Source organism: Globicephala melas, chromosome 1 (assembly GCF_963455315.2).
Source record: "Globicephala melas chromosome 1, mGloMel1.2, whole genome shotgun sequence".
Lineage (NCBI taxonomy): Eukaryota > Metazoa > Chordata > Mammalia > Artiodactyla > Delphinidae > Globicephala > Globicephala melas.
In genome coordinates this window covers 71,378,437-71,400,512 of record NC_083314.1, presented here as the reverse complement: position 1 = coordinate 71,400,512, position 22,076 = coordinate 71,378,437, and the positions used below count along the sequence as shown (strand labels likewise).

The 22,076-nt window shown below is 53.0% G+C and overlaps 2 protein-coding genes across 2 annotated transcripts; one reads left to right on the top strand and one right to left on the bottom strand.

Annotated features, from left to right (window-relative positions):
* Window positions 1-663: 663 nt before the first annotated feature.
* On the bottom strand, window positions 664-9,760 carry ADAMTS4 (ADAM metallopeptidase with thrombospondin type 1 motif 4). Its single transcript, XM_030842287.2, has 9 exons — window positions 7,942-9,760; window positions 6,511-6,834; window positions 6,127-6,259; window positions 5,405-5,575; window positions 4,408-4,694; window positions 4,114-4,300; window positions 3,685-3,860; window positions 2,583-2,758; window positions 664-2,095 (listed from the first exon to the last, which is right to left on the bottom strand). Exons 1-9 carry the CDS (start codon window positions 8,563-8,565, stop codon window positions 1,669-1,671), a joined length of 2,505 nt encoding a protein of 834 aa, XP_030698147.1. The 5' UTR covers window positions 8,566-9,760; the 3' UTR covers window positions 664-1,668.
* Window positions 9,761-12,284: 2,524 nt separating this feature from the next.
* Window positions 12,285-21,765, top strand: NDUFS2 (NADH:ubiquinone oxidoreductase core subunit S2). Its single transcript, XM_030842288.3, has 14 exons — window positions 12,285-12,443; window positions 13,248-13,354; window positions 16,488-16,678; window positions 18,206-18,326; window positions 18,506-18,618; window positions 18,873-18,947; window positions 19,118-19,195; window positions 19,335-19,420; window positions 19,625-19,744; window positions 20,458-20,587; window positions 20,867-20,962; window positions 21,142-21,225; window positions 21,369-21,426; window positions 21,618-21,765. The coding sequence occupies exons 1-14, from the start codon at window positions 12,349-12,351 to the stop codon at window positions 21,653-21,655; spliced, it is 1,392 nt and encodes a 463-aa protein (XP_030698148.1). The 5' UTR covers window positions 12,285-12,348; the 3' UTR covers window positions 21,656-21,765.
* Window positions 21,766-22,076: the final 311 nt, after the last annotated feature.

Here is a 22,076-nt window from a genome sequence, read left to right as displayed (position 1 = left end):
GTCCTGCTACTACCAGTCAAGACTCTAAATTCTTGCAGGGTCCACCTGCCGCCCTTTCCCAACCCTGTTCCCTTAAGCAGAGTCACCTGCTCAGACGGAAAAGTAGAACTGATTTCCGCCACCACTGAACACCTGGCTCCCCCTCGCCTCAGCTCCCTCTCCATGCTTTTTTTTTTTTTTTGCCCTCCAGACTATCCCCTACTCCTCTTATTAAATTCCATTCTAACATCACATCTTCAAAGAAGTCTGCTGGGTTTACACTGGTTGATTCTGGGGACCCTGTACCAGTCACTCAGTAGTCATAAGGATAACCTCTCACATGGGTGCATCCTTCACTATTTTCTCACACGGGTACAGCCTTCACTCTTTTGAAAATATTGTAACATTTGTTCAGAACAACCCTGTGGGAACAGGTATGTTTTAGCCCCATTACACACATGAGCAACCTAAGGCTAAGCATCTGTGACTTACCCACCACTACCAGCTAGGAAGATGCTGAACCCCAGCTGAGATTCAGACCCATCGGTTCCCGCTCCAGTGCTCTTTCTATAACAGCTTCCCCCAACGCCCTCAACTAGCACTCTCATTACTAAGCGCTTGTTTGTTTTGACGGCAGTGTTCTAGTTATCTTTCACATTCGTGTTCTTGTCAATTGTGCTTGTAGCCGAGTGTTTATTACGCCTCCATGTGGTTGGGAGCCTCCAGAGATCAGGGACAGAATTGTCCTTTCTCTGACAGTCCTTCAAAATCCAGGCTAGGGTTCTGCCAACCAAAGGAATTGGGCCTGGGGGACAAGGGCAGGCACCGCTGACGCAGATCCTTGCCACCCTCAAATGCATCGCGGACTCCATGGACAGTGGAGCCGAGGACGGTAAGGTGGTGATAATAATAACTGACGGCAGCTGACATTTGTTGGGCACTTACCAAGTGCTAGGCATGATGCTAGTTCTTTATTTACATTAATCCTTACAACAAATTTCCAAGGGAGGTATTATTATCGTCAAATGAGGAAACTAGTGTTCAGAGATGTGGAGCCAGGGTGCAACCCACATCTGTCTGACTCCAAAAGGAGCACATAAATAGCAGAATTCAATTTATATTTAAAAATATGATAATCCCTTACTCCCTGAAGGCCTATCCTACCCTTGACTCTTCCTCTCCCAGAAAAGAAAATTCAGGGAGAGGAAAGCTAGGCAGGAGGAACCTCACACACACACACACACACACACACACACACACACACAGAGATCACTTACACCTATCACCACCACCCTGGATTTCCTAGACAGGGTGAGGGCTACGAGGGCAGGGGGTCAGTTTCCCCAGGACCCTAGCCCTCATCCCCTTCCCTGGTGCTAAATAAAAGTGAATAAATACTAAATAAATACAACCGGGGTCTACCCTGCCTTCCCCCTCCCTCCTGTGACCAGCAGGGCAGAGGGGGCAGTTTAGATAGGGGACTATCTCCCAGCCCCTTCCATCCACCAGCCATCCAGGGCAGGAAACCCGGGCAGGGCCAGCCTGCTCGGTAAGGCAGAGAGGAGGGGCGGGCTCACCTCACAGCCCCTCCCCAACTGTGTCTCGGTGCGAGGCAGCTGCCGAGCGCCCTCATTCTCCCAGCCAAGTCCGAGGCCCCGGTGCCCAGAAAGGGCAGCCGGGACGGTGAGGTTATTTCCTGCCCGCCCAGGAGCGCCGCCGGAGGATCTCCAGAATCTGTGCCTTGCGGTGCACCCAGTCCTGGGGAGGGGGGCGTGGCATTGAAGGGGTTGGCCAGGGCACAAAGAAGCTGTAGCGGAGGCGTACGTTCTGGGGGTTGCCAGCCACCAGGACCTGCAGCGTCAAAGGCTGAGCCAGGGGCCCGTGGCCGGACAGTGTCTCCGAGGCTGCAGTGGCCCCGCTGTAGCGCAAGCTGACTGCCCCGGGCAGGACCACGTCTGTGGCGGAGGGTATCAGCGTGTATTCACCATTGAGGGCATAGGAGCCATCGGGGAGCTTCAGGGCCAGGTAGAGGCTCCGGACACCAGGGGTACCCTGCTGCCGGACCAGGATGTGGGTGGCCCCTGCGGGGATGGTGACCACATCGTTGTATCCGTACCTGTGTGCAAGGAGTAGAGGAGAACTCAGCATCTCCCTGAATCCTCTCAGCCTTTCTGAGCTGTGTTTGTCATGATCGTATAGAAGGTTGTCTCCCCAGACCTACGTGAGCTGTCCAGCCTAGATCTGAGCTACATGCAAATGTGCCCTCCTTCCTCCTCTCTGGGCCTTTACACCTGCTGCCCCCTTACTGAGGTGCCATCTAAGCCCCGCCTCCTTGGTGCCTGTCCAATTCCTATTCTTCCTCCAGAAGGGAGGTCACCTCCTGGGAAGCCTTCCCTGATGCCCACAAGTGCCCTCACAGCAGCCCAGGCTGACACCTTTGAGCAGGTGGGACACTGCGCTGTAACTGTGAACTCGTCTGTCTCCACTACTAGACTGTATGTCAGCTCTTTGAAAGGAGAAGCAGTGTTGAGTTCACCTCTGTATCCCCAGGGCCCAGGACAGCGTCCAGGAAGGTGGGAGGAGGAAATAAATAGTGAACGAACCTGAACTTTCTGAAGGAGCCAGACTGCTTGCTGCAGCTAGAACCATCCCCACCGCACACCATGCACTTGTCAAATTTCTTTTTGGAGCCAATGACGCGGTCACAGCCGGCATGGATGCAGCGACCCTGGACACAGACTGAGGAGCTGTCTGGAGAACAGGGGGTCCCATCTACCACCTGAGGAGAAGAGAGGGAGTGATGAAAGGGTCTTCCTTAGTCAAAACGGGTTGGTAAGTCGAACAAGACCCATATCCCATCAGGGAGGGGATGCCAGAAAAGTTGGGTCAGGGAGGGGATGTGGATGGAGTGTGGAGGGAACCCCAGCCACTGTAAGGGATGATAATCATAAAAGCCACCATTTTCAGAGCACTCACTATGAATTAGGCACGGTGCTAAGTGCTAGATAAATCTCAAAACCACTATTTGAGGTTTGTAGAGATGGAACGCTGAGGTTTAGAAAGATTAGGAGCTTGCCCAAAGGTTACACAGCTGGCAAGCAGAGAAGCCAACACGGGAATTGCAGGTCTGAGTCCCAACCCCAAGCCCTAAATCTTGGTGGTACCGCCCCAGCTGGACACTAGAGGGCAGTCAACGCGCAGGCTTTCTCCCCAGAACAGGGGTGAAGGATGCAAACCTGCTAGGCTTGTTCTTTCTTCAGCCTCAACCCAGGGCCCTATCACAGAGTGGGGGTCCCGGGGACATTGCTGTCTCCAGGAGGCCTGTCCAGTGAGGGACTGGCCATCCATGAGCTCAATGAGGCCACCACTGTAATTTGCCAGAGGAGCCCATGGGAAGGGGGTCAGAGAAGGGCCCAAAAGTCCACACACTTCCATTCTCACAAAACGGAGCACTGGAAGAAGGGGGAGGGAGAGGGAAAGAAACCAAGGGAAATGGGACAGGCTAGAGCTGCCTGATTGGCAACTTATCCAGAGTCCAGGGCTAGTTTTCTAAATACCCCTGGCCAGAGAAGTCTGAGTGGGCCCCGGGCATGGCTGTGGGAACGCCAGCAGTAGTGCTGTTTGGGATCTCTGCCACCAGAAAGTAGAGGGCGGGTTGGGTAGTGTGTGAGCTTAGACGGGGCCCTGGGGCATCCTGGTTCTCACCCGTGGCTCCAGCACATAATAGTAGCCCAGTGCCCGGGCCTGGCAGGTGAGTTTGCACTGGTCCCGGGGCGCCACACCTGTGTAGCGAGGAACCCAGTCCATGGGCCCTGGGAAGTTCTTGAAGAGGTCAGTGCGGTGGTTGTAGGCAGCACACTGCTCTTCACGGAAGGTCAGTGCTGTAGGGTTAAAATGGACAGTCAGAGCCCCTCTCTCCTCACGCTGCCCCACCAGCCCCTCCACCGAGCCTCTCAGACCTCCAGACAGTACGGCAGCTCTCTCCCCCACAGACTACCTGTCACTTTCCTGAAGGGTAGAGTCACTCCCCCCAACAGCAGGGGCAGTCAACACCTCCTTGGTCCCTGAACTCAAGGGACAGTCCTTTCCGTCCTAGCCATCCCTCCCAAGGCTCCCATCCCCCCCACTCCTCACCTGAGCCAGTTGGGCAGTCCTGGGTATTGCAGGAACGAAAGCGGGTATGGCGGCCCTCACAGTACTTGCCACCATTCCGGGGGATGGGCCGTGTGCAGTCCCGGGAAGAGAACTGGACACCACCTCCACAGCTCCGAGAGCAGTCACCCCACGATCCCCAGGGGCCCCAGCCACCAGCCTGTGGGATCTGCAGAAGGACAGAATGGAAGAGTGGGATGAATACACTCTCTTGGGCTCAGGGCCACTCCCTCCTCCCCCAGGCCCTCTGCCCCTCCCCTGCCCTTGGGATCTCACATTGAAGTCCTGGAGCTGGTCCACATGGAGGCAGCGGCCACCCATACAGGCCTGTGCGGGCCCACAGGGGGTACCATCAGCCCAGGGTGAATGCTTGGTCTGGCACATGGAGTGGCCATTGAGATGGCCAGAGCACCAGAGGGCAGCGCAGGGCGGCGGCAGCTGCGGACAATGGCGTGAGTCAGGCCCAAAGGTCAGCTGGCACTGGCGGTCAGCATCGTAGTCCTTGCCGGGGAAAGTCACAGGCAGATGCAGGGGAGCCTCTGGCTTGTCTAAGAGACAGTGCCCTGGGAAAAGAGGCAGGGGTATGACGTCACCAATAGGTTGAAGGGGTGCCAGCCTTGGGCTCCCCAGGGCCTGACAGATCCTAAGATCCAAATTCTAGGGCTGGAAGAAGCTTTAAGTAGCAGCTAAATGTATTCAATGCTTACTATGTGATGAACATCGGCTAGATGCTTGACCAACGGTATCGTGTTTAATCATGGCCAAAGCCTATGCGGTGGTTACCGTTATTATGCGTATCTTACAGATGGTAACTTACAGTCACACGTCTACACACATCTAAAGAACAGGATCAGGATAGGAACTCAAAGCACTAGATCTTCCCACCTATTCCAACCAGCTACAGAATTCTTGAGTCTGCTTCTCCTCAACAGCGCTGCCCAACCATAGTCACACTGCTAGGCACGCACACCTCAAGTGACAAGGCAGTCACCTCTTTCACAACTAGCCCCTTGCAGTGTTGGACAGCTGTGGCCCTTAGAAGGTCAGTTCTAATTCTGTTGAGCCAAAACTTGCCTCCTGTAGCTGTGCTATTTATTTTGAGAGGAAGTGGGAACCACACAAAGGCAGCAGCATTTCTCACTCCATCCCACACTGCAGAGGAGGCACGTTGGAAGGAGTCAGTTTGGCCCATGTGAAATGCGGCAGAAGAGAAAGTACAGCGGGGGGCAGGAACTGGGTCCTGCACAGGGAAAGGGGAGGGCCATCTGCTTACCATAGCCATTGTCCAGGAAGTCAGTGATGAAGCGGGCACTGCAGGGGGACCAGGGCTCCTCGGGGTCCACGTGAGCCATCACAGGAGCCATGACATGGCGGGAGGTACTCCCAGGCCCATTCAGACCAACACATGGCTTTGAGTTGTCATGGAGCATGTTGAAGACATGGCCTGTGGGAGCAGAGGCCCTGTTAGGGTCCAAGGGTCTCATCCCTGTGCCCTCAGGGGGTTGCAGGCCCATCATAAGCCTGGTTGCAGGTATGGATGGTCAGATCCGTTCCCCGTCCCAACCTGCCCCCAATGTCTTTCTGGTGCTCCAAGGGCTTCTCAATATGTAGCCCCCCTTGCTCTGTCTCCCCTCTCCCCATGATACACTCAGGGCCCCTCCCTACCCACTTTTCCTTATAGCCTACATTCCCAACCCTGACTCCATCCACTCTATCACTGACTCTTGTGAATAATCTCTCTCAGTACTGTGCCACCTCCCCTCCAAACACAGTTCACAGTAGATTTCTACACACTATCTCATTTAGTAGAAAAATCTAAATGCTTGTCTACATCCGGAGCAGAGAAGGGTAATGGCCCTGGACCTAGGCCTGGGGAAAAGGAAGAAACACCTTGTGACTTGCATTTGTACCCTGGTGAGCTCACTGTCCCCTCACCTCACCCCTGATAGCTCTCTCACTCATCACAGGTGCCCCACGACCCCACCCCTGACTTACCCAGTTCATGGGCAGCAGTGAAGGCTGACTGGAGCCCGTCATCCTCCACGATAGCACAGCTCCGAGCTGGGTCACACACAGTGCCCACATCAGCCATGCCTAGAGTGTCACAAGTAGAGACCCCACACAGGTCCTGTGGAGAGGGAGATCAGAGACAATACATGAGGAACCAAGACACCAGCATCCACTGAGCTGAGATCCAGATTAGTGGAGACCTGGGCACTGCGTATCCAGCACTGTCAGGGCGCAGACAGCACTGGCAGTGTGGCTGGGGCCAGGCACCATGTTGAACAACTCCAGGGGCACCACTGACATCACGGTCTGTGCAGTGGTGCTTCTTGGAGTTGTGCAGTGCATGGCCTGAGGTGCTGATCGGGGCCTCACCTGACGGGTAAACAGAATGGCCGTGTCAAAGTGGTCAGGGTCCGAGTCCTCGGGGGTGTTGAGTCCTCGCTGCCAGGCACAGAAGCTGCGCAGGGTCTGGGCGGCACTGGGCCCTACTTGGGGCCCTTCCTCACCTGGCCCCAGAATCACCAGCCGAGTCACCACCAAGCTGACAGGGTTGCGGATGCTTGGGTGCTTGAAGGCCTTGGCCGCCGCTGCCATGACCGTCAGCAGGTAGCGCTTTAGCCCAGCACCGTGAAACGCCGCCATCTTGTCATCTGCCACCACCAGGGTCTCCACAAATCTACTCACTGAAGCAAAGCGCTGGAGAGGAAAAAAGGGGAGGAGGATCCTGAAATAGCCTCCCAGACCCATGGATCGCTTCTCCCCTCCCTTACTTCCTGGGTCTGGAACTCAGCAGAGCCAGCTGGGCCACATACATCCCACGGGATTCCTGATGGGTCTCGGTGGGGCCTCCCCCCCAACTCCAAATCCCAGGGCTTTTGTGGTAACGCTGAGAAGTCATCTGCTGGTTCTGAGAAGGGGAGGGGATGGGGATGCCACGTCCCAGGGCTATGTGGGCCCAAGAGGTGAAAAGCAGCTGGGACTGCCTCTGGGAGGGACTTTGGGGTCCCCCATGCCTGAGTGTGTCTGGGGCTGCAGGACTGGGGCTAGAGGGCTGGGCTGCAACGTGTCTTCCCTGTGTGGTTGGAGGAACAATTCAGTCAGCAGCTAGGGCCAGGGCCAGATTTCAGCGTGGCGGGTGTGGAGGGAGCGTCTGGTCTGGATTAAAGCTAGAGAGGGAGGGAGGAAGGACGGGAAGAAGGGGGGAGACTGGGAGTGGGAGGGAGGAAAGGATGGAGCCTCAGGCAGCCTTGCAGTCAGTCCACAATGTGGGAAGGGGACGGACCAGAAGGGGGTTCAGGATGCCTTTCCTCCCCGGTCCACTCCTGCCCTAGTTTGCAGTTTGCCAGAACAATTCTGAAGACAGCATCAGAAGCCAGAGGCCAGTCTCTTGGGCCTCAAACCTCACTCCTTTAGCTGGTGGTGAAAATCAAATTTGGGGCCCAGAAAAGAGTCAAGGCCAAGGGGCTATCAGGAGGGCCTCCTTGTTGGGGACTGTGCCAGTAGGATGCCATGGCCAGGCAGGGTCGGGGTGGAGAGAGAGAGCGGTCATTCCCAGCATAGCGTCTCTGACCCAACCCTGGGAACCCCCTTGGGATCAGCGGTCTGGCTAGGAGAAGGGTTGGGGCAGGGAAAAACCAGAGCCTTCCCAGGAAAGGAGGCCAGTGGAAAGAGAAAAGGCAGACAGAAGGGAGGGAAGCAGCAGGCTGGCCAGAAGTGGAAGTGGGTGGAGAGAAGGTGAATAGGGGTCAGTAGGACAGACATGGCAGGAGGACACTGCAGGACACAGACTCCAGGGCTGCCTACCTTGGCTCTTCGTGGGCTGGAACTGGGGCTCCCGGGAGGAGCCTGGACGTTGCAAATGGGGCCCTGGCCGCTGGCTGGACTCTTCCGGCGTAGGATGTGAGCCCCAGGCCCACCAGCAGAGTTAGGGGTGCCTCCTTCCAGGGGCTGGATGTGGAGTTCGGTCCCTCGATACTGCAGCACCCCTAACAGGGCTCCCCCATCCCAGTGCAGAGATGCCACCGACTCCGGATCTCCGTTGATGGTGCCAGTGAAGTAGGTGCCCGGCTCTGCCCCGCCCAGGAGCTCAGGCGCCCGGCCCAGGTATTGCACCGTCAGCCCCTCCACCCGCACGCCGGGGTCCTGCTCCAGCTCTAGTAGCAGCATCTCCCCAAAGGCTGGCAAGCGGTAGGACAGCCTGGCAGGGGTGCCCAAACCAGGCAGGACGCTGTCGTTGAGCTTCTCTGGAAACACGATCTCCTCCTCCCGGGGGAGGGGGCTGGCCGGCCAGGCTGAGGGCAGGAGGGAGGCCAGCAGCAGCAGAAGCAGCTCGGAGACGGGCACGCTGGGGAGCAGCAGGCGGGGTTGGATTCCCCACAGGCAGCACTCCGCCAAGCCCCTCCCGGGATGCGAGTCCGTCCGGGACATGGCACTGGTGCTGAAGCTGGGAGGGACTGAGGCCGTCTGGGCACCAAGTCCTCCCTGCCCTGGCTTTGGAAAACTCCTCTCTGCAGCCTCGGGGCTCGGACCCCAGCCAGGGTCAGAGGCAGAATTTTCAGAGGGTCTGGGGACCTTCAGAGGAGATGGAGAAAACTTGGCCCTTAGGCTTAGGAGAGGTGCCTTAGTGGTCTGGTTCCTCCAAACTCTCCTCCCACACCCTCCTCTCCTGGATCTTTGTTTCTCCCTGCCTGTGTCTTCTGCAGCTTCTCTGGCCTCTCCTTTTGCACTCCCTCAGACTCTGTCTGGCTTCGCTTCTGTGCCTGTCCTCTCTCTGCCTCCTTCCGCCGTGCCTTTGTTTCTTTCTCCTCCTCTCTCTCCCGTGTCTATGAGTCTGTGGGTCTCCCTGTGAGTTCTTCCCAGCCTTTCTCCGCGCCAGCTCTTTTAAGCATCCTGAGCCACTACGATTGGCTGAGCTATAAGCCATTCAGCCAGGAGCTCTGGTGGTAGGACTCAGATGGGTGTTTCATTGCTTCCCAAAAATCTAGTTTTTGTTTTCCTTTAAAAAAAAAAAATGGGACTTGCCCAGGGGAGGGGAATCTCTAGCAGCCGGATGGATCATAGGCACTGGGCCAGCTGATGACATAGTCTTTTCCCAAACCCCACAGTCAGCTCTCAGCTGTCTCTTTCCCTTTTTGGTGGGACAGAGCCCCAGGAGGGGTAGGAAGTCAGGGAAAGGGCCTGGACCACACACGGAGAAGGGACCACGGTCCCAGGAGAATTCTAGCTCCCACTGTCTAACCTGGCACATCCTCCCTTTTCTCAGGGATCCCTCATGATGCCCTCTGCCCCTAGAGGCTGGTTTCCAGGGCCGAGGGAACTGAGTGAGCTGCCAGGGAAAGAGGGTGGGGAACAGGTAAGGAAGCATCAAGACGGCCGAACAAAGGAAGGAGGTGGCTTGACACTGCTCAGGATGGGACCAAGAAGCTGGAGAGGGTACAGGAGGCAGGGAGAAGGGGCAGGCAAGGAGACAGTGATCAGGGAGTGTACTGCCCAAAGGCAGGATGAGTCTGCTTAGAATGGGCACACGGAGCCGGCAGAGGACAAGGCAGGAGGGGTTAACGACTCTTCCTTCTACAGAAGGGAGCTCTAGGGTGGCACCTTCTCTCCCTCAGGATCCCCTTTCCTGAATTACCATTCCCCGCCCCCTCAGAAGCCCAGACAGCCATTCTGCCTCCAGCCTCCATTCCCCCCAGAACTCCCCCTCCCCACTTCCTGACTCCCCATTTCCCTGGCCCAGCTCCCAGTAGCTTCCCCCAGGCTCTTGGCCCTGCTCCTACCCACTCCCAACTGCCCTAAACCCTCCCCCAGCCTCAAGTCAGCCAGCCCCCAGCACAAGAAAGAAGTGCTCTCTCAGGAACCCAGAAGTACCCTATGTCAGTCCATCAGAGGGAATCCCCACCTGGTTCCCCTTTTCAGCCCCACCTTTTCCTAAGAACCCAGTGGTTCCTGGAATATCTAGTAATCTTTTATTTCTCATTCCCCATGGGACAGGGAGAGGGTGGTTGTAGCACTGTGGGTACAGGAAAATTAGGGAACTGAGAGAAACAGGAACCCAGTGCCTGGGATGGAGAGAGTGCTTGGGGAGGAAGAGGTAATGTTAGGGCAAGGAAGCAGAATGATTTCCTTGGTTTGGGACTGGAGAGAACTCAGCAAAGAAGTCTTGGGGGTGGATTCTCAAGACAAGGAAGGAAAGGGCTCAGAAGTAGGGGCAATTTCTGCTCACCCCATGCTATGGCCACTCCTTTCCCCAGGATATCCCCAGGAAGGAGAGTACCGTCAGCACTTTCCTTTCCCAGAGGCAGACCACCTGCCCCTGCCCCCACTCCTCTATTCACTCTCGGCCTAGTCACCTCCTGTCCTCCACAACCCATCCGCCAGAATACTTCCTTTTCCCCTCCCTTCCTGCTCAGGTTGCAGATACCTGCCCTGGTGACCATCACTTCCTGTATCACCCACCCCCTTCGGACTGCAGGACCCACCTCTTGACCCACCACATGCCCTGACCCTGGTCCTAAGGGGAGGGGGTTGGTGCTGCAGGAGTCAGACAAAGGATGGGAGACCAGAAGGGGCAGGAGCAAGAGGAGCTGTCACCAGAGGACTCTTACTGCCCCTCTGCACCCGCATCTGAGACGAGGACAAAGGGGGCGAGTAAGCAGTGAGAGACAAAAGGCCTTAGAGTAACAGCAGCAGTGTGTGTGTGTGGAGCGTTGGCAGCCTGGAGAAGGCACAAAAGATGCAGTGTCCTAGGCAGCCCCCCAGGATCCCTCACCCTAGCTCCAGCTCAAGTTTCCCCTAGGGCCAAGCAGCCCGGAGTCCATCCTGTCTTCTCCTAGGCTGGATTAGGGCAAATAAACGCAGTCCCTACATCGTCCTCCCTCACTATCACCACATTCACTGTGTGTTTCAGCTATACCGGGAGAGGAGGCTCAGGGAGACGGTGGGGAATGAGGGGAGCAGGGAGGCACAGCCTCTGCCTGGCTCTGTGAGGGCTGCCGAGCCCACCCAGGTGTCCCAGTCAGTTCCCCCAGTCAGGGATATGGCCCCACCCTTTGGTACAGTTCCCATTAGGTCAACTCCCAGGCTAGAAGTCTGGCTTTCCCCTCTTTCTTTGCAGCTAAGAATTCCCTGTCTCTGCCACTCTCCTGGTCTGTCTGCCCCACCCTGCTGTCCTGCTGGTGAGCTGTGGCCCAGGCACCCTGTCTGGAGGAGATCTGGGGAAGGCCTCTTTCCAGGCCCCAAGTGGGAGGGATGTGCAAAGTTAACGGGTGGCCCAGCTGGAGCTGGGCTTGGAGGCAGAGAGAACAGCAACTAGCTCCAAGGCTGGAACTCCTCTTTGTCTCCTCCACACAGGATTAGGATCAGACTCCTGATGGTGCTACAGTTCTATGCCGTTGGCCAGTACAGAGGCCGGGTCAGAAAGATATGAGGTGAAAGAGACTGACCCAGGGTGGAAGTGGGGTGCGAAGCATCGCTAAGGGCACTTCCTGGGTCTGTAATTCTGTGGGCTCTGGAAGCCTGGCAGATATAAGGGTCACCCATAGGGGACCTCCTATCCTCATGAGGTGGCTCCTACACACCGCAGCAGCCCGTTCCAATGCTGGTGGCCTTCGCATCCTACTCTTTTTTCATTTTACTTTGACAGGAGCTCTCAGACCCGCCCAGCCCCACTTGGGCCCCTTTTCCCTAACCCATTTAGGCCGTCTGGAAATTAGCTAGCTCTCCCGGCTCCGAATCTTTTGGATTCGGGGATAAGGAGGTAATTGGCAAAGCCCGGGTCTACCCCAAGAAGGGCAGGGCTCAGACACAACCAGAGAGCAGGGCTACAGCAGCGGTGAGCTCACGCGAGGAGTGGGGAAGGGTCCCCATGTGAGTGTCCGCCTGGCTCCGGGCGGCAGGGCACTTTCTAAGGCGCGCAGGCAGCTCGGCGATGGTGCACGAGGGCGCCGCTGCCCGCAGCAGGAATTGCAAGTTTCTCCTGCTCAGCCTTAGAGGAGCCCACCAGGAGCGGTGGGAAGCAAGGGCCTCAACCTCCGCTATTTAAGCGAAAGTGAAGCCGGGGTGCAGAACCCGGATGTTGTCAGGTTCGCGCTCGGCGACCCCGCCAGCTTCCAAGAGGGCGGCTGAGTGGTGCCAATAGGCGAGAAGCCCACAGGAGGCGCGCAAGAGGCACTTCCGCCCGGTTCTCCTTCCCGCAGTCTGTGGCGGGGCAAGATGGCGACGCTCAGGGCTCTGTGCGGCCTCCGGGGCGTCGCGGCCCTGGTGCTGCGGCCCGGGGCTGGGGCCCGACTGCCGATTCAGCCCACCAGGTGAGACCAAGCGCAGCCCTCGATGCGCTGTCCCCAGGGCTAGGGTTTCTCGAGTCCGGGGACTCCACGGGCCCTGTGACCCCCCTAGGAAAGAATGACCCAGGCCCGTGACCCCTCGTCCAGGCCTGCTCTATCGAATTCCAGGATCCAGTGGTGCCTGCCTTGGCCGAGGGAGGAAAGAGGGTTTGAGCTCGATCTGCCAGAGGTGAAATCAGTTGGAGGGAGACTCCGCGCCTCAGTGTTAGTGATAATGTCACCCTCCCTTTATGTCCTGCTGCTTTTCCCAAACCCCTTCACGGGTGGGGCGCGACTGGTGAAAAGTCTCCTTAAACGCTGTGGAAGAAAAGGAGAGCAACCCCGATAGACTTAAAGGAGGAACATAAACCAAGAATCCCCGGGTTGGCTTCAGGGCATTGTTCTGGCCGTACTTGAGCAGAGCCAAGGAGCCAGCATGCCCCACCCCCCTTTCTTTTCTTACTCTTGGGTTGACCTTGAATAAACACCTTTTTGAGTTCATATTCACCAGGATGGGCATATGAATATGACCAGAATTTAAAGGAGCTGGGATCCCCGGCTCTGCATGTGTACGGGTGATAGGTGAAGTGATTTCAGGAATAAGTTGTTAGTAAGGATGGAACCTCTAGAGCTCCGGTTTGTTCTGCCAAAGCGATGCAACTCTGTGTCAGTGACTTGACATTGAAGAATCCAAGACACCCTTCCCTGGGCCCACCTGAAAGTGAATGGGAACAGAGGAACCAAGCACTGTTCAGGCCCTTTGTGTAGGATCTGTCATTACCTCCCCAGAGGTGCTCGGCAATGGCAGCCAGATGTGGAATGGGCAGAGCAGTTTGGGGGCGCTGTCATGTACCCCACCAAGGAAACAGCCCACTGGAAGCCTCCACCTTGGAATGGTGAGTGCCCAGTGCCACTGTCCCAACCTACACCCCTCCATGCCCCAAGCTGATTTCTAAGTGCTCTTGAGCTCTCCGTGTGAGGCAGATTTTAGCCGCCAACTCTTTTTGCTGCTTTAACCTTGCAACTCAACAAACGTGACTATAGTGATAATAGGAGGTATTTGTCAAGTAGAATATTCCAAGAGAAAAGAAAGAGAAGGTCCCAGTCAACCCTCGAGATCCCTACCAAATTTATATCTTTAGCTTCAGCTTTTTCCAGAGATTCAGTATATTTCTTTTCTTTTTTTTTTAAATTTCATTTATTTATTTATTTTTGGCTGTGCTGGGTCTTTTCTGTGTGTGGGCTTTCTCTAGTTGCGGCGAGCGGGGGCCACTCTTCATCGCGGTGAGCGGGCCTCTCACTGTCGCGGCCTCTCTTGTTGCGGAGCACAAGCTCCAGACGCGCAGGCTCAGTAGCTGTGGCTCACGGGCCTAGTCGCTCCGCGGCATGTGGGACCTTCCCAGACCAGGGCTCGAACCCGTGTCCCCTGCATTGGCAGGCAGACTCTCAACCACTGCGCCACCAGGGAAGCCCGATTCAGTATATTTCTATCTCCCTCTCTTGACAAGGTGGTTTTTCCCACTGGCACCCAAATGAAACCTTTCTGAATACGAAACCTTTTCCCCCGCCCATCAAAACTAGCTCTTCCTTGTGACTTTTAATTTTTATTTTATTTTATTTATTTGCGGTACGCGGGCCTCTCACTGTTGTGGCCTCTCCCATTGCGGAGCACAGGCTCCGGACGCGCAGGCTCAGCGGCCATGGCTCATGGTCCCAGCCGCTCCGCGGCATGTGGGATCTTCCCGGACCGGGGCACGAACCCATGTCCCCTGCATCGGCAGGCGGACTCTCAACCACTGCGCCACCAGGGAAGCCCGTGATTTTTAATTTTGATCAGTGACTCCCTCATTCTCCTAATCCCTCAGGATTGAAGATTTTTAGTCATTTTTGGCTCTTTTTTCTCTCTTGCCTTCCATGTCTATGTTCAATAACATGCAGATTCTTTAATAATGTTTCACATCTGGTCATTTCTCCCTTTGTTGTTTCGATTTATTTTGTATTAGACCTTGATTATTTCGGAAGTCTCTTTGACGGGTTATTGCCACTGATATAGTTTCCCTCCAGCTATCCTATACAGTGTCTATGCCTTTATCTTCCCCAAACATCATTTTAGCATGTCATTCATTCTTTTGATCGAAAACCTTCAAAGGAACTTCCAGTTAACCTTTCAAAAATTTAACAGTAACAACAGCTGAGTGCTTACCATGTGCTGAGTGTTTTTGTATGCATTATTTCACTTAGTTGTTACAACAGACCTATGAGAGTGATACTAATATTATCCCAATTTTGAGGAAATTGTGGTGTGGAGAGATTAAAAAGTGGTCGAGGACACAGGTGGATTTGTACGTGGGTCTGTCTGACTCCAAAGCCCATGGTGAAGAATTTTGGTTGCATAGGTAGACTCTGGTTTCAGATCTCAACTCTCCATTTACCAGTGAATAAAGTACCTACTTCATAGCGTTATTGTAAGCATTAAATGAGATACAAGTAACGTAAACCACGTAATGTAGTGATTGGCTCATGCTAAGTCCTTCCTAAGTGTTACTAATAATACTGATAATTGGGGCTCCCCTGGTGGTGCAGTGGTTAAGAATCTGCCTGCCAATGCAGAGGACATGGGTTCAAGCCCTGATCCGGGAAGATCCCACATGCCGCGGAGCAACTAAGCCCGTGAGCCACAACTACTGAGCCTGCGAGCCACAACTACTGAAGCCCGTGCGCCTAGAGTCCGTGCTCTGCAACAAGAGAAGCCACCGCAATGAGAAGCCCACGCACCGCAACGAAGAGTAGCCCCTGCTCGCCACAACTAGAGAAAGCCCGTGTGCACCAATGAAGACCCAGTGCAGCCCAAAATAAATAAATAAAATAAATAAATTTTAAATAAATAAATAATACTGATAATTGAACCACTACCCCCTACTGCCTGCCAACACTTAATCTGTCTCTTGGCAAACAAGAGTTCCATAGATATTTACTTTCTTGTTTCTGAGATTTGACATGTGTTCATTCCATAGCATGGGATGCCTCTTCTCTCTACCTATTTGAATCATTCCCTGTGTTTAAGAACCAGCTCATATCTTGCCTCCACGAGGTCTTCACAGTGTTCTTTCCTTTCTTTAAATATTTAACGGCTAAGCAACTTACTTGGCAACTTGTAAATTTGACCTGTGTTACTAGTTTCTCACATGTACTTATCTCCCGAATTAAATTGTAAGCCTCTTGAGGGTAAAAACTGTCGATTAGTAATAGTAAGAATTAAGTATACATTTCCCAATTAGTTGTCCATTCAGCAGATACATCTGGAGAGCAGTGTATCTTCGTGGTTAAGAGTGTGGAGTCTGGAGCTGACCAGGCTGAGTTAAATCCTGACTCTGCCACTTACTGACTCTGCCAATTCATTTAGTCTTTCTGGCCTCAACTTCTCCAATGAGATGAGGATAATGATAGTATCAACTACTTATATGGTTGTTAAAATAATTAAATTAATTAAAATAAGTAAAGTGCTTAGAGTAGTGCCTGGCACATAATAAGGACTGTATAAGTGTTATCTATCATTATTAGTTTTTTTGTTTTTTTTTTTTCCTGGTACGCAGGCCTCTCACTGTCGTGGCCTCTCCCGTTGCGGAGCACAAGCTCCGGACGCGCAGGCTCAGCGGCCATGGCTCACGGGCCCAGCCGCTCCGTGGCATGTAGGATCTTCCCGGACTGGGGCACGAACCCACGTCCCCTGCATCGGCAGGCGGACTCTCAACCACTGCGCCACCAGGGAAGCCCCTCATTATTAGTTTTTTAAAGGTATCCTGAGAGACATGGAAAGAGTGAGGCTCATGGTCCCTCTCATCAGAAAGTTTAGTCTCCCTTCCCTTTTTCCCATCTAATGGTCTTCCTCCTGCTTATGATAAAGGTTAGGAAATCAGCACGGTATGGAATGGTGAGATGGAAAGTCTCCAGGGAGATATTAACTCCTTGCTGTCTTTTGGGGGTTCTCAAAGGAATTACCATTTGGCTCAACTATTTCCCACTTCTCAGATGAGGACCCTCCAAAGGACACGTTGGTGTCGAACCTGACCCTGAACTTTGGGCCCCAGCACCCAGCAGCCCATGGAGTCCTGCGGCTAGTGATGGAATTGAGTGGGGAGATGGTGCGCAAGTGTGACCCTCACATCGGGCTGCTGCACCGAGGCACGGAGAAGCTCATTGAATACAAGACCTATCTGCAGGTGTGGGGGGTGAACGGGGACCTGTTGCCAGGACCTGGGGATGCTTTAGCCTCGGACTTTGCCAGTTCACTGCCCCAAAACCCCAGGGGAGGGGGGTGTTGAGAGGAGTAGCCCGTTGAGTTTATTAGGACAGTTTTGACTGGGAGGATGGAGGGATGTGGCAGGGGATGCTTGACTTGAATCATGTGGATTTGGTTTATCCAGCAGAAGTACTTTGGAGCTGGAGCTACACTCCTAGCTCTTCTCTGGCTGACTTTTGGCTGACCCCTTTATCCTTACTCTAGTGCCTCAGTTTCCCTGTTCTTGTGTCGTACTAGTACGTCAGAGCTGGTGTCCCTGGGGTCAGGGAAAGAGGAGAGAGACGTCAACTCCCCAGGTTTAACAGCTGATTCTTGTATCTTCCAGCGTTCTAAGTTTGTTTTCGAAATACTCAGTGAGTCAGAGTGACCGGGAGGGAGTTTGTAACAGAGTTTGCTGTTTTTAGGAGAACTCTGTGACCCAAATAATGAGGGTAGGGTCAGATTTGAAGAAACTGGATCTGGGATAGGGATCTGAAGTTTTTTTCTTACTATCATGAAGAAAGCTCTTGATAACAGAGGACGATGGAGTTAGGATTTAGAACCAGCTGACTAGAATGTGATTCCCCCAAAGAGTCCAGGCAATGATGGTTTCTGGTCCCAGAGTCCATGGAGTTAAACCCTGTAGCTTTATCCCACGTCACAGTGACATCAGGGCAAGAACTGGCTGTTCCAAGGAGAAACTTCTTAGCTCCGCCTCCTTCCTGGAAGCTGAAGCTGGTTCAGCATACAGCTAGGACTTAGCTTTCTTGGTATTCTGGGGAAGAACCATTTCTACCTGACTCTTCCTACAGAAACAAATCCCATTCTTCTTGGTGTTCTTAATTTCCTCCTGAGATTACCTTTCTCCTGCAGTATCTCAGAGAGGCGATCGTCTTTGACAGAGGCGTCACTTGGCCCAGAAGACTTGGTTGGCAGTGGTGTGCTGGAGCTAACTCAGTGGTTCACAAGAACACTGTTAAATTTTCAGGAATTTTGTGAGCCAGTTGTTAAACACAGCTGTTATTAAAAATCAGATTATACTAGCTTGTGATTTAATATATTAAAAATCAAGGTAAGAAGTATCAAAATCCATGCCTTCATTATTTTACTACATTTTTCTACGCTGTGCTCCTTAGGTAGTTACTTCCATTGTATCTGTATCGTGGAAATACTGTGTAATGGTGTGCTACTCGGCCCAGCGCTGTCTGTGGTCAGTTACATAATGTTGGTAGTTTAAAGTGGGACTTCGTAGGAGTATTTTCACCATGGAAATGGGCAAACATGACAAATCGGGGTCTCCCCACCTTCACCCCTTCAGTGTGTTTCATCCTGCCTTTCTGAGGCTCCTGAGATTGGGAAGGTTTATGTAGCACTGACCTCTGATGCCCACTGAGAGCAGTGCTTCTAGCAGCCAGACTGAGGGTTCCTTGGCCTGTTAGATGTGATCCTGATTCCTCCCTCTTCCCAGGCCCTTCCATACTTTGACCGGCTAGACTATGTGTCCATGATGTGTAACGAACAGGCCTATTCACTGGCTGTAGAGAAGTTGCTCAACATCCAACCTCCTCCTAGGGCACAGTGGATCCGAGGTATGCCCCATCCCCTTCTTCCTGTGGCCCACTGAGAGTACAGCATGGTGCCTCTGCCCCGCATCTTAGGAGTGCCGAACCGGAGCTTAGTAGGCAGACCCCAGGCTCTGCCCCAGAGCTGCTCTGTCAGCCTGGATCCTTGGCTCCTATATCCTTCTCTTGTCTTCACCTCTCTACAGTGCTGTTTGGAGAAATCACTCGGCTTTTGAACCACATCATGGCTGTGACCACACATGCCCTGGACATTGGGGCCATGACCCCTTTCTTCTGGTTGTTTGAAGAAAGGGAGAAGGTATGAGAAGGAGGAAAGAATAGGAAAAGGGAAGGAGGTGCCAGAGGTAGAGAAGGTACGAAGGAGACGGGAGTAAAAGGAGAGAGAACATTTAGGGGGAGAAGGTATATTTAACCTGGGTTATATCTTGAGGAGCTCTGTGTCATGAGGGGTTGGTTGGGCACCAGAAGGCTGAGGGCGGGGGAGTAGACCATCGTGGTGTTGGACTTAGGGGCCCAGGACTTTGTCACTAATTCCCAGTGTGTCCTCTCAAGATGTTTGAGTTCTACGAGCGAGTGTCTGGGGCTCGGATGCATGCTGCCTATGTCCGGCCAGGAGGTGTGCACCAGGTGAGCAGGCTCCCCTGCCTCTCTTAAGGTCCAGTCCTTGCTTGTATCCTCTGTGGCCACTGGAGGGCAGCCCTGGCTGATGGAAGCGCTAACCCTGTATCCCTGAGGCAGGGCTGGCTCTCCTCAGTGGAGACCCTGCACTCACTATCGATTCTCCGTTTGTCTTCTAGGACCTACCCCTTGGGCTTATGGATGACATTTATGAGTTTTCTAAGAACTTCTCTCTTCGCATTGATGAGCTGGAGGAGGTAAGATAGGAGTCCGTGGGAAAAATCCCTCTTTTACCCCAAGAGGATCTGTGGGATTAATCCCCAATTATAAAGAAATACAGAGGTATTTGAAGAGTGTCATGAAGAGTGTTCACACACCAGCTCTCTTGCTCAACAGATGCTGACCAACAATAGGATCTGGCGGAATCGGACAGTCGACATTGGGGTTGTAACAGCAGAAGAAGCACTTAACTATGGCTTTAGGTGTGAGGAATAAGACTTCTCTCCTCAGGGGCGGGTGGGTTCCAGCTTAATCTCTTGGCTTCAGGTGTGGCGCCTTCCTTGCCATGCTGTCTTTGTATCCCATGCCCAGAGCGTGCGGGAGGGAGAGGGGAGACTAGGGAAGAGAGCATGCCTCTTTTCTTGGTTTGTGGAAAGTGACCCTTGGTCCCATTGTACTCTCTACAGCGGGGTAATGCTCCGGGGCTCGGGCATCCAGTGGGACCTGCGGAAGACCCAGCCCTATGATGTTTATGACCAGGTGGAGTTTGATGTTCCTATTGGCTCTCGAGGGGACTGCTATGATAGGTGAGGCCCAGATCCCTTCTTAGCTCATTTTCCAGCTAGTTTCCCCTGTCTAACTTTTCTCTTCACTGCTTTCTTCTTTCTCATCCTTTCCAGTATCTATTGGAGCTCTTGTGTGTGTTAAACTAGGTTGCTCTTCAAAGTACTTGCACATATGGGACATTTTATTTTACCCTTACATTCTTCTTATGTCTTAGATGGGACTAGTTTGGGCTGCATCTTATAGCTGAGAAAGCTGAAGCACAAAAGTTAGAGATTAGCCTGGGGTATGATTCTGTTAGTAGTGCTTGAGACTAGAATCCTCCTTATCCAGTGCTGTTTCCACTAGATTCTAAGCTTCAAATTCCATTCCTCTTCACTGACCCCAAGAAAAATTTGCTACTGTTTTCTTTTTGAGTCACTTTGACTCTCACCTGTTCTATACTCCAAAAAATGTTTAAGAGGGTAATTAAAGAGGGAACTACTACAGGACATGGTCTGAGAAAACTAGAAGAGGATTTGGTCTGAGAAAACTAGGAGAGGGCTCAGTGCTTGAATCAGAAGACTGTAGGTTTTCTATGGGTGGCCAGGCCAAGCAGAGATGCTGTACTAGGAGGAAAGGATGAGGAAAGTTACCTAGCACTGTTCAGTTCGGCCAAGGGCATCCATCCTCCCAGCCTCACATCTCATCCTCTGGCTGCTCTTCTCTTGATCTGAGTCTGTCTCATCTACTTCAGGTACCTGTGTCGGGTGGAGGAGATGCGCCAGTCCCTTCGAATCATCTTACAGTGTCTGAACAAGATGCCTCCCGGGGAGATCAAGGTTGACGATGCCAAAGTGTCTCCACCAAAACGAGCGGAGATGAAGGTTAGCTATAGGGGGAGGGAAAAGGGGGAAAGGGGGCAGCGGCTGGGGAGGAGGATCTTGGGATTAAATTCCTACTTTTCAGTTTTCCTTTTTCAAAGAATTCACTGTATAAGATTCTTAACCTCCCGTAGCCTCCTCTCTTTTTCTATACCTTCTGTGCCCATTGGCTTACATGTGGGATTTTAGACTCCCTGGGGATAGCATTATTTTCTGTGTGTGGGTACACCTGCCATACAGTTTGGGTCTGGCCTGTTGACGCTCCGTTTTTCCTCTCTCCAGACTTCTATGGAGTCACTGATTCATCACTTTAAGTTGTATACTGAGGGCTACCAAGTTCCTCCAGGTGCCACATACACTGCCATCGAGGCTCCTAAGGTGAGGCAAGAAGGGGAAGGAAAGGACAGTACGTGGAGTGGGTGACTGGCGATGGATGTTCAGATAAATGCTTGGTCATCAGTGAGAGAGAGGACGTGAGGGTGAATAGAGAGGTTTTTGTTGGCAGAGGAAAGGGTTCTTCCTGTTAATGGAGGCAGCCAACCTTCTTCCTTGGACAGGGAGAGTTTGGGGTGTACCTGGTGTCTGATGGCAGCAGCCGCCCTTATCGATGCAAGATCAAGGCTCCTGGTTTTGCCCACCTGGTAAGAACCAACCCCAGAGATTCTAACGCTAATACACAAAGCCAGTAATTAATGGCCTTGGTTGAGATTTTTATGCACTTTCACTCCTCCTCCTTCTACCCTGTTAATCTTGCCTAACACTATTGCTGTCTTAATCTCTGCAGGCTGGTTTGGACAAGATGTCTAAGGGACACATGTTGGCGGACGTCGTTGCCATCATAGGTACAAGGCCTGTTGTGTAGTAGAGGTGTTCTAGGCAAGGGAGTTTGAGACTCTGATTGGGGACAGAAACTGAACACTTCTGTTCAACATAGACTATGGGTATAGACTGAAATCCTCAGTTTCCTGAGCACAGTAATGAGTTCTAGATTCTTGGTAACATCACTTTTCTTCTCCTCCCCCTGACCTCCTAGGTACCCAAGATATTGTGTTTGGAGAAGTAGATCGGTGAGCACGGGAACAGCATTGGACCTCCCTGCCTACCTGCTTCGTCTGCGGAGCCTGTCCATCGTTGGGAATGGGACTGTGTGTGTATGTGTGTGTGTGTGTGTGTGTGTGTGTACACGTACATGAATGCTTAGCTGTCAGGCTTTCTGTGCATGTACTGGAAAAGGAGAAATTATAATAAATTAGCCGCCTTCTGGCCCCAAGCCCAAACTTGTGGGTGTGTCTTTCTCAGTATCTTACTGTCTTTCAGTTTGATGGGAAACTCATGCGTGTTAACCCTGTACTTCTCTGTTAGACTCAGTGCTTAGCAGTTTTTCCTGTGCATCTCTGCCCCTTTTGTGACCCTTGTCCGTTCCACTTCTCCATTGCCCATTTCCTCTTTTTCCCTTACTTCCTCCCTGCCCAAACATTGCTGCCCACACCAA

Coding starts and splice junctions, on each gene's coding strand:
- ADAMTS4 (XM_030842287.2), bottom strand. CDS start 8,565: ATGTCCCGGACGGACTCGCATCCCGGGAGGGGCTTGGCGGAGTGCTGC. Junction 6,260..6,510: donor CCATTCTGTTTACCCGTCAG/GTGAGGCCCCGA, acceptor CCCTCTCCACAG/GACCTGTGTGGGGTCTCTAC. Junction 2,096..2,582: donor GGCTCCTTCAGAAAGTTCAG/GTTCGTTCACTA, acceptor CCTTGCACACAG/GTACGGATACAACGATGTGG.
- NDUFS2 (XM_030842288.3), top strand. CDS start 12,349: ATGGCGACGCTCAGGGCTCTGTGCGGCCTCCGGGGCGTCGCGGCCCTG. Junction 13,355..16,487: donor GAAGCCTCCACCTTGGAATG/GTGAGTGCCCAG, acceptor CCCACTTCTCAG/ATGAGGACCCTCCAAAGGAC. Junction 19,745..20,457: donor CGAGGGGACTGCTATGATAG/GTGAGGCCCAGA, acceptor CATCTACTTCAG/GTACCTGTGTCGGGTGGAGG.